Below are 10987 nucleotides of genomic sequence, written 5' to 3'. Positions count from 1 at the left end.
TGATACTAATATTACTTCATCAAACTCGTTTGATGGTTTTTTTTTTCTTGGGGTAGAACATACAAGCATTCAACTAATCAATTTGATTGATTATACTGCACTTTTGCAATTGTTCGAGCTTTCAGGAAAATAAGTAATGTTATAATTAAAATATATTTCCTAAATTCCGCTTATACTTTACGAATTAACCAAAAGATTTGAAAGATTGACGTATTTACGTCATTTAGATTAACCTATATTGTAATTTTATGCATATTTAAGGAACAGTTTATAAAAGTAAGATAAACAAAAATAAAAAAACTAAAAGTTGATCTTGTTGCATTATACGGAATCAAAAAAACAATAGTTCAACAAGATCGAAAGCAACAAAGAAATGATTTATTTTTTTTACTAGATCTAGTTGGCCTTAATTTCTGGTATAAATTGGAATTGGTTTTATTGATCTCGTTTCTTTCTTTTGAGACTACCAATTTTGGTTGTCATAACTAGTAGGTGTATTTCTCTCAACTTCAATGATAAAAGTGCTATTAATTAAAACATTTTCGTTGAGTAGACAAATCAATTTCAAAAGATCAAGGGAAGGATTTACTTATCTGCTAACCATGTGGATCCAAAGCTTACTAATGAATGCCATTTCCACAATTAATATTCGAACAATACCGAACTTTAATTGATTGAATTCCATTTCGAATGGTGCTCCATCATTTCTCTATCCAAGAAAAAAATCACTTGAAAACCAACATTCCGAATTAGAAACAGTTGGTTCAATTAAGATAGGAACCTTGTCTCTATTCAACGTTTTAATAGAATGGTTATTCAGAAATATTTGGAATTTTGTATTTTGCAAAAAAATGAAAAGTATTCTGACGCAAAATTTATGTGATTTGATAATATCTATGCTTAATATAATATTGATTTCGAGATCAAACAGTTGTGATTTTTCTTTGAACAAAACTTTCACTTTCTAACCAGTCATGACATGTCTCTAAATCAAATCTACATAAACCTATTACTTAGTATTATGGATAGAATGTGATAAGAATGAAGAATGTTAATTCAAAGCGCGTTTAAATTCATATTTTTAGCTATTAATATAGGTTTAACCATTTCAATATCAGAAAATCCATTTTTGAAAGAGGGCTATCATATCACTTAGTCTCGACCATATGTAATACTACAATCCAGTATTACACTCTACTTACCCACAATTCAACTGATGTCTCTTCGTACATTATAGATGTTTTTGCTTGTATTATTATGTTATTATGATTTAGTTACTATTGCGTGTTTTTGTGTTCGTAATTGCAACCAAAATTTTTGGCAATGTAAACAAACAAATAGGGACGTGACTTCTCGACGTAGATTAAATTTTTTAGTACGAGTCTATTCAGTTTTACGCTGCTGTTGTTCGTGGTAGTTAGGGCGTAGTTGATCTTAATTTCATATTTGAAAATTTTGGTGTTGTTTTGATTCTGTATTCAAATTATAACCAAATCACTATACTTTCTTTTCTTTTAAACTTACCAACTTCTTATCAAGATTTTTACTTCCAGTCTTTAAACTTCGTTATTATCAAAGCTTTGCCAAATAGTCACCCACTTCAATAAACAAACTCACTCATTCATTCGTTTAAGAGTAATTGATTTAGATCAATACACAAATAAAGTCCAACTCACGTCATTCGCTCAATTCATCAGCATTATTCATTTCTACAAACAAATTACAATCATTATTTTACAAATTATCAATTGTTGTAAATTATCATTGTTGGTAATATCTTTTTCATTTTAATATTCACAAAAAAAATTGGCAACCAAAAAAAAAAATATTTGGTTAAAACATAAACAAAGATTCAAGTAAAACATAATCAGTTTAAAGATTATTGATATACATACATAGTCATCCGATAGTCAATTGACTCACTCATTATTCAAGTCAGTTACAAGACATTTCAACATTTAGTATTTGACACATTACAAATTCATCAGAAGTTTGTAACCTAAAACCTTCATTGGCATCGAGCCAAAACATCATTATTTGACAACACGTTATAGAAAATGAGGTCTTCAATAATAAATGATGAAAACGCTATAACTCAACAATTGAAACAAAAGCATTTATTGTCGTCGTCTACAACAAAATCAACTTCATCAAATTTGAATTTGAATTCTAATGAAAACATATCATCCTCAACAGCAACAACTTCACATAACATACCGAATAAAACTGCGACTCAACCAACTTCACAACAAACCAAACCAAGCACATCTTCTACAAGGGATATAATATCTAAATATAAAAGGGAAGTCTTAAAAGAACTTAGCGTTAATGAATTAAAAAATAAACAATCTCAACAATATCAACCACTGCATATTCATTCAAGTAGTCTTGATTATCATCATCAAAATATTCAAAAACAACATAATCAGCATCAACAAAATGAAGTAAAAACTCAAACACAATATAATCATGATCCATCAGATACTCAGAATGATCAAAGCAATTCATATAAAAAACCGCGTATATCTTCATCAGATGAACTATTTGAATACCCCAAAGATTCACAACAGAGTAGATCTTCTGTTCAGATACATAATGAAAATGAGATCTACGAATCTAAGTTCAAAGAGGAGGAGGAAGATTTTGAAAATCGTGAACCAAGATATGAAATACGTGAAGAAATTGAAAGTGATATTGAAGAAGAAGTTAAAGAAGAACAACCGGAACAAGTTGAAAGAATAGACGAAGATGTTCGTAAGCAAATACTACTACAACAGCGCCGTCAATTGCAAAATAAACTCAATCAAACTTATAATCAACAACGTCAAGATCAACTAGTGCAAAATCAGCAGTCCCAACAACAACACCATCAACAACAGCATCACCAACAACACCATCATCATCATTATCGTTCACAACAACAAACAATTCATGATCGATTATATACAAGAAGAATCTCAAATCCAACGGGAATTATCTATAAATATAAAAGATCCATTATGATTCCTCCCTGGACAGAATCTATTCAAAAAGAACTAGATTTAATAAACTCAGATCCTAGATTTAAAACTTGGGATTTAGTAAATGGAGAAGATTGGAATGATCCAACAATGGTTTGTGAATATTCAAAAGAAATATTTGAATATATGGGTTATTTAGAAATTAAATATAATCCTGATCCTTTTTATATGGAAAGATGTCAAGAAGAATTAAAATGGGATATGAGAAGTGTATTAAATGATTGGATTGTTCAAATTCATAATAAATTTAATTTATTACCTGAAACATTATTTTTATCAATAAATATAATTGATAGATTTTTATCAAAAAGAAAAGTTTCAATGACTAAATTACAATTAGTTGGAGCAGTTGCACTATTAATTGCTGCAAAATATGAAGAAATTAATATTCCAACAATAAAAGAAGTAATTCATATGACCGATAATTGTTTTACAGTAGATGAATTTACTAAAGCTGAATGTTATATGATTGATAGTTTAGAATTTGATTTAGGTTGGCCAGGTCCAATGAGTTTTTTAAGAAGAATTTCAAAAGCAGATGAATATGATTATGAAACAAGAACATTAGCAAAATATTTTTTAGAAATAACAATAATGGATTCAAGATTTGTTTCATCACCAACAAGTTGGCTTGCAGCTGGAGCTCATTATTTATCAAGATTTTTATTAAATAAAGGAGAATGGACAGATGCTCATGTTTATTTTAGTGGATATTGTGAAAGACAAGTAGCACCATTAGCTGAACAATTATTAGATAATTGTAAATATCCTGAAAAAAATCATAAAGCTATATTTGAAAAATATCTGGAAAGAAGATTTAGAAGAAGTTCATTATTTGTTCAAGATTATTTAGAACATGTATATGGAATTAGAAGAGAAGTAAATGAATAAACACTTAATCTTAATGATGAATGAATAATCAATTGATGTAATTGAAGAATAAGTCTGTAGTAAATCTCTACAAATCAAATGTTTGAAATTAAAAGAATTAGGATATAATCATTAAGAACTATAAAAATATACTAATTAATTTATTCTTGATCAGCTTGGAAAGCAGCAATCTTTTTAGCAATTTTTTCATCTCTTTCAGCTTTAGATAATTTAGTTTGTCTATATTTTTTAGATTCAGCAGCATATTGTTCTTTTGTAAATTTCTTTTCAGTTGGTTTAAATGAAGGATCTTCTCTAATTTTTTCATGAGCATTAGCATAAACTTCTTCAACATCTTCAGCTTCAATTTCATCAGCAATATAATTTTTAAATAAAGTTCTATATTTTTCTTCATCATCATCCATTAATTCTTCCATATATTCTGAAACATGACCTCCAAAAATATATTTTCTTAATAATTCAGCATCTAATTCTTCAGCTTCAATATCCCAACCTGGGAATCTATTTGGTGAATGTGGAATATATAATCCACCATCTGAAGCACCTTTTAAAACACCAAAAACTCTAGCACCAGTAGTAGTTCTTTGTAAACCAATATCTAAAAAGACTTTAAATGGTCTTGGTGCATCTTCAACAGCTTCAGTTAATTCAAATTCACCTTCAACTTCTTCAACACCTTGATAAGTTTCATCTAAACCTAATTTTTGTAAAGCTCTTCTTGCAACTAATAAACCAACAGCATAAGCAGCTGACCAATTAGTTAAACCATGTTTAATTCCATATCTTGGTAATTCATGAGCATAAGCAGCAGTTAAAACAACATCACCAGTAATTTGAGCACTAACAATTTGAGCAATAATATCTTTATTAGTGAATCTAACAACTAATCTATATTTTGGAGTATTATATTTAGCTTTATGTTGAGTAACTAATCTTTTTCTTTGATAATAATCAGTTTTACCTTCTTGTCTTCTACGGAAAGGAGTTTGGAATCTTGAATGATAAGCTGAAGTTTTTAAAGTTTTTTGGAAAGGCATCTTGAATTGATGTGGGATTTGATGAGATAGTTTGAAAAACTGTAAAATGTAAATATATTAAATTAAAACTTTTGACTGTATGTTTGTAAAAAAAAAAATTTTCAAAATTTTTCAGTTTGTGAATTACACTACTTTTTTTTGTGAGAATTGTAAAACACAGTGTTATATGCAGACAAGTACTTAGTTAGCATACGACCTTAAAACATAAAGTAGGCTATCCACAAAATTATGAACAAGAGTGGAAGAGCTAAGTTTGAACCGTCTCATTCTTAAATTTATTTAATATACCTGATATTAACATTATTCATACTAATTGTAAAGAGAATTAAAAAATATAAACTAAATTTAAATGTTTCGTTTCATTAATTATTCTAATTTATTTGATCTTGTTTTTTCAGCATGATTTAATAATTTTTCATAAACTTCATCAACCATAGCATTAGGTTGATGAATTTCTGATTCAATTGATCCAGTCTCACTAATTGTATCATCATTACTGTTATTACGTTTAGCTTGAAAAGTTGGACTTGTTGGAATGGAATGTTTTGTACTTTGTTGTTGGTGTTGGTATTGATTTTGTAATTCTTGTTGCAGTTGTTGTAATCGCTGTTGTTCTTGTACATTTTCTGTCAGATTTGATCTTGATACAATCGGATTATTATTTGTATTTTTCTTATTAATCCTATCAATTAAATCATTAACATTTTCAATTCCTTTTGCTTTAATTATTGCATCTCTTAATTCAGACCCAGAAGGTAAAGTATTTAACAAGGGAAAATCTTTTTTATTTAATTCTTCATCATTTCTCAGTTGCATAAATAATCCAAATTTATGAAATTCACCTTCTTCAATTTCTTGTTCTTTTGCATGTAAACTTGCTTGACTATTTGATCTCATTAAAACTGGTCTACCTGTAAATTTATCAATTATTATATCTTTACCTTCTGAATTTGGTTCAACAACAACTTGATGTGGTGTTAATAAATTATTATTATTTTCATTACCTGGGAAATATGATGTTAATTGTGGGAAAGTAGATGATGATCTTGGTGATAAAATTGGTCCTGCTGTAATTAATTCATGTGAACTTTGATGAATTGTATCATCATAATAATGATTACCGTTTTCAGTAGTAGTTTTTTCATTTGGTTTTTCAGGATGTTGATGATTTTGAACAGATTCTAACATTTGAACTAGTTTCTCTAAAGTTGAATCTAATAAACAAAATCTAACTAAATTTTCTTTACCTTCAAAAGATAAATTATTTTGAGATCTCTTAGCAAATAATCCATCAATTGTAGTATGAATTTCTTTTCTAATACTTTTTGTTTTTTCCAACATTGCATTTGAAATAATTTGTTGAATTTTTAAATCAATTAATTTATCATGTTGATCAACTTCACTTAATAATTTTTCTGCAGATTCCATTAATAATGAACCATCAAACATTAAATCTTCTTCTTTTGCATTATCATTAAATTCTGAAGGATATTGAGAATTTAATGATTGATCCATATTTCTCATTAAATAAAATGCAATACGTTGAGATATTTCATCTCCAATTAAATCATAATCTAAATCTAATGCAAATAAAGTTGTTGATTGTTTTACTGCTGAATATAATGTTGCAGCAACTGAATGAGTTAAGTTCTTGTTACCTAATAATGATAAATGAACTAAATGAGGAACTTTTGATAAAAACAGTGCAATTGATCCTATCCCTTTTGCAGTTAATTCATTTAAATCTAAATGTAATCTTCTTAAATTTCCATATTGTGGTAAATATTCATCTAATGAAGAAATAATTTCAGGAAATATTTTGGGGATAGAACTTAAATCCAAGAATCTTAATGTTCTTACATTAATTAAACTTTTTAAAAATTCAGAAGCTTCTTCAACATCACATAAATTTGTTGAATTAATAGATAAAAACATTAATCTTGCATGACCATTATTAAAAGCATTAATAAAAGGTTTTAATTGACCTTGACTTAAATCATTAAAAGCAATATCAATTCCAACACAATTAGATTCAGGATCAATAACATAATCAGCAACCATTTGAGCTTTGTTAATATTCATTTCTATATTTGCAACTCCCAATCTTCTTGTACCTATTTTAACTGCTTTATTAATTAATTTATGAAATACTTCATCACTTAATTTACATCCATTTATAACTAATTCTTCAATTCCATTTCTATAACATAATGATTCAATAATTAAATCCCAATTTAAATTACCTCTAATACAATCAGAACTTGTTTCTGATTTTATACGTTGTTGAGAAATATCTAATTTTTTAACAGTCTTGTTTACAGCTAAAAATGTACATAATAATTTCCAACCAAAATGATCAATTGCAACATTTCTCAAAGATAATTTTTCTAAAGTATTACTTTTTATAAGAGATCCCAAAATTATTTTTAACATTTCTGTTGTTAATGTTACATTATCAAATATTACTGTATTTATTGGTATTATTGCAATAAAATCTGAAAATGATAAAATATCAATTAATGTTGGTTTGGGATTTAACATTTTTAAAACTTCTAATGGTGCTGTTTTATTTTTTAATTGTTTTAATGTAGCTGGAATTGGTAAAATTTCACGTAAATGACAACATCTTGTATAAATAGTTTCTAATGATGGTGATGATCCTTTTTCTGAAGAAGAATTCCTTTCGGGTTCATTTTCATTTTCAAAATGTTGTTCATGAAAATGTAAAGGTTGATCAACTCTTGCATCATTTATAAATTTTTTCAGTACTTTTGAATCAATATCAGCTTCTTCTTCTTCTTCTTCTTTTTGTTCAATAATTATTTCATTTTCTTTTGAAAGTTGTTTTGATTTTATATTCTTGAAATTAGCAACTTCCATTGCTATTCTTTTAGCTCGTAAATGAGCTTCACATTGATGTTTTTCAGTTTCTGCTAATGCTCTCTTTTGAGCTTCATATGCCATTGATATTTCTTTTTCACTATATTGTGATGATGAAGTAGTGGTATTAGTTTTATCATTCCCATCTTTTTCTGAACTAACTGCAATTCCTAAACATACTCTTGGTGGAGGTGCATTTAAATCTTGAGGAATTAATACATTACCCTTTTTAGGTCTTCTTGATGGGATTTGTTGTTGAGGATCATATTCTAATTGATTTATCGCAAAGGTAACTCTTTGAATTTTAACATCTTTTAAATCTTTTAATGGTAATTTAACTCTTTTATTGTTTTTATTTAGTATAACTCTTGGCGGTAAAGTCATTGTGTTGTTATGATTGATCTTAGCAGCTGATGATCTTCTTCTAAAGAAATTTAAACTATCATTAGGTGACGCACTTACTGGATTTTCATCTTGATATGATTCTTTGAATAACCCACCATTATTATTAGGTTTTTGATTGTTTAAACTTCGACGTCGTGTAGGTATTCCTGCTGGTGGTTTATCAGTTTGAGAAACTAAATCTTCATCTCTTTTGGGGTTTGAAGCTGAACCTATTAAATTTGGATTTAATTTTGGTGAAGACGGTATTGATTGTGATTGTTGTTGTTTTTGTTGCTGATGATGTTGTTGCTGCAGTTGTTGAGGTTGAGAATGTTGTGGAGATTTAAATTTAGACGTTATCGAACTAAATAAACCTTTTTTACTATTTGATCTTGAAATGCTTGGTGATGAAGTGGTGGATGAGTTGGGAGTTGATACATTTTTTCTCTGTGCTAATAGTGCTTCATCATGATCATTGTATACTAAATCACTTGTTAACGAAGGTGCGATATTGAAACTACTTGTTCTTCGTTTAGCTGGTTGTTGTTGTTGCTGTTGTTGTTGTTGCTGTTGTGTAACATTTGAAGCCGATGATGATCTAGAACGACCGATTAATTTATCTAGTTTTGATGTCTTTTCGGGTTGCTTTGTAGATGTGGACGATTCTTCATTATTGTGTTTGATATGTTTCAGTTGTTGTTGAATTGGTTCTTGCGGTGGAGTTTGTTGACTTTGTTTTTGTTGAAGATTCTCGGAATGTTCTTGCTTTTTTGCTACATCTTTTGATCTGTCTTCTGATTGTTCATTTATATTGCCATTTGGTTTCGTATTACTCAGTTGATTATTACCGTTGTTATTCGTAGTTGGTACATTACTAGTTTGTTTTTTAGCCAATTTCTTACTTTTTCCTCGAAATAACCAATCAACATCACCATTAGATACTCCTGTGTTGTTGCTTTCATTTGGTGGATTTTGATTAAGAATCAGTGATGGAGGCGGTTGTAGTTGTTGTGGGTGCTGGATATTTTGTTGGTTCGTATTGTTAATCTGGCTATTCAATGCTTCATTGTAATTTGTTATTGGTTTATCTTGAGTTGACAAAGGAGGATTTGCCATGGACATAACTAAATTTCAGGCTGATTAAATCAAGTTTGATTTGATTTTAAAATATTGAGCTGGTATCAGATGGTTATTTGTCTCTATGGAATGGTTTTCGAGGGGAATAACCTTTATAATCTGGCTAATTCAAACGATATTTGATAAATAAAGATATGAATATTTAATGAATGTGATTGATCGATATAATTTTTGGTTGTAAATGATCCCCAACTATTTGAATGATATAATTTTACAACCGATTTTTGAAAACTAATTTAATTAATAATATTAGGTGATTATTACACAATAACTCTAATCTATTGATGATGAAGACCAATTATGTGCAACTTCCTTGAAATGAAAGAATGAGGAGAAAAAGATGAATTGGTATAATTTATAAATTTTACAACTTATATTGTTATACGAAATAGAAAATGCGTTAACTGTTATAACAATTTAGTAAATATAATATAGTAATAATACGAGGGGATTATAGATAAGACAAATAACAAGAATAATAGTTAGGGGTACGGGAATATTAAAAGAACCAGCTAAGGAATTAAGTTATGTATTAGTAATGTAAGTAATTTCTTTCTGAAATTGAAGATCTATCTTCACTTGTAGGAATTGGTATTATATTTTGTAAATCTATAGTATGTCTCAGAATCATACGTTGTTTGTTTCAAACATTTTTCCCCAGATAATGTAAAGTAATGAACCATTTTTACATTACAATTTTTCTAAATGCTTTCGTAAAAAGTATATGGCTGAGCCCATTGGTATTTAGTATATTATTTAAACACGTTGAAGATCTCACATCTCACATAAATTTGAATCTTGGTGAAATAATAAATTATTATAAATTGAAATTTTCATCGAAGGGATTTCAAAACGAATAAAACTCCGACTTTCCTCGACCTAATTATTTTTTTTTGTCCCTTAATTCAAAATAGTAAACAAACATTTTAAAGAACAATCGATGATATATAGTCTGTATCTAAATTGAACAATCAAGTTTTGAACTAAATCGTTATTGTTGAAAAGACAATACTTCAGTTGTATTTTCTTGCTACTGTAGATCTCGTTAAAAGGAATGAGTAGAGAATACAATATATTTAAGTGTATTTAAATTTATGCACGTGCTCAAATTTTCGTCCATGAACCTTTGAATCAATTTGTTACGTTTTATAGATAACAAAATCATTAAGCTTTAGATTTGACTTCTTACTAAAAGTTTAAGCTAATCGATACAAAAAAATGGATTTTTCATTCGATCGCTTGTTGCCTGGTGTTGTTTTCGGTCTAGTTGCATTTCAAATATTAAGCCTAACCGTTGTGTTCAACCCAATTGTGAGACAAAAAAAAGAAGTACAAATTTAATGTAATTAGCCTAAAGAATTTTGGAATTGGTCTTTCGACTACTCTTCGTTGTATTATTAATCCAATTGATTCTATAGTTTTATATAAAAGTTCTTTACCTCGGCTCCGTTAAATAAATTTTAAATGGTAGCATCAAGCATAGATTAAATTGATAAAGGATCTATAGTGTGTATATAGTACAGAGTAGTGTAAATTCTTACAATAAATGACATCAATTTACATTTACACACTGAAAAATATTTAAATAAAAAAAATATAAAAGAAAGAGATTGAGGAGAAGAAAGGAAAGAAGATTAT

General features: G+C 28.1%; 3 protein-coding genes across 3 annotated transcripts; 1 reads left to right on the top strand and 2 right to left on the bottom strand. All coding sequences in view use genetic code 12, as the record gives it.

Annotated features, from left to right (window-relative positions):
• Positions 1–2057: 2057 nt before the first annotated feature.
• On the top strand, positions 2058–3911 carry CLB4 (B-type cyclin; the record flags this gene model as incomplete). The annotated part of the gene is made up of 1 exon (XM_051760020.1): positions 2058–3911. One exon carries the CDS (start codon positions 2058–2060, stop codon positions 3909–3911), a length of 1854 nt encoding a protein of 617 aa, XP_051612212.1.
• A 140-nt stretch (positions 3912–4051) lies between these two features.
• RPL5 (60S ribosomal protein uL18) lies at positions 4052–4948 on the bottom strand (the record flags this gene model as incomplete). The annotated part of the gene is made up of 1 exon (XM_051760019.1): positions 4052–4948. One exon carries the CDS (start codon positions 4946–4948, stop codon positions 4052–4054), a length of 897 nt encoding a protein of 298 aa, XP_051612211.1.
• Positions 4949–5314: 366 nt separating this feature from the next.
• Positions 5315–9328, bottom strand: LPI9 (protein phosphatase regulator; the record flags this gene model as incomplete). Its single annotated transcript, XM_051760018.1, has 1 exon — positions 5315–9328. The coding sequence occupies one exon, from the start codon at positions 9326–9328 to the stop codon at positions 5315–5317; it is 4014 nt and encodes a 1337-aa protein (XP_051612210.1).
• Positions 9329–10987: the final 1659 nt, after the last annotated feature.

The sequence above is a fragment of the Candida pseudojiufengensis genome, assembly GCF_024610245.1.
Source record: "Candida pseudojiufengensis strain CBS 10847 chromosome Unknown scaffold10, whole genome shotgun sequence".
Taxonomy (NCBI): Eukaryota; Fungi; Ascomycota; class Pichiomycetes; order Serinales; family Debaryomycetaceae; genus Lodderomyces; species Lodderomyces pseudojiufengensis.
Note: the sequence above shows the minus strand (reverse complement) of the source record. Positions and strands in the feature narration are given on the sequence as shown.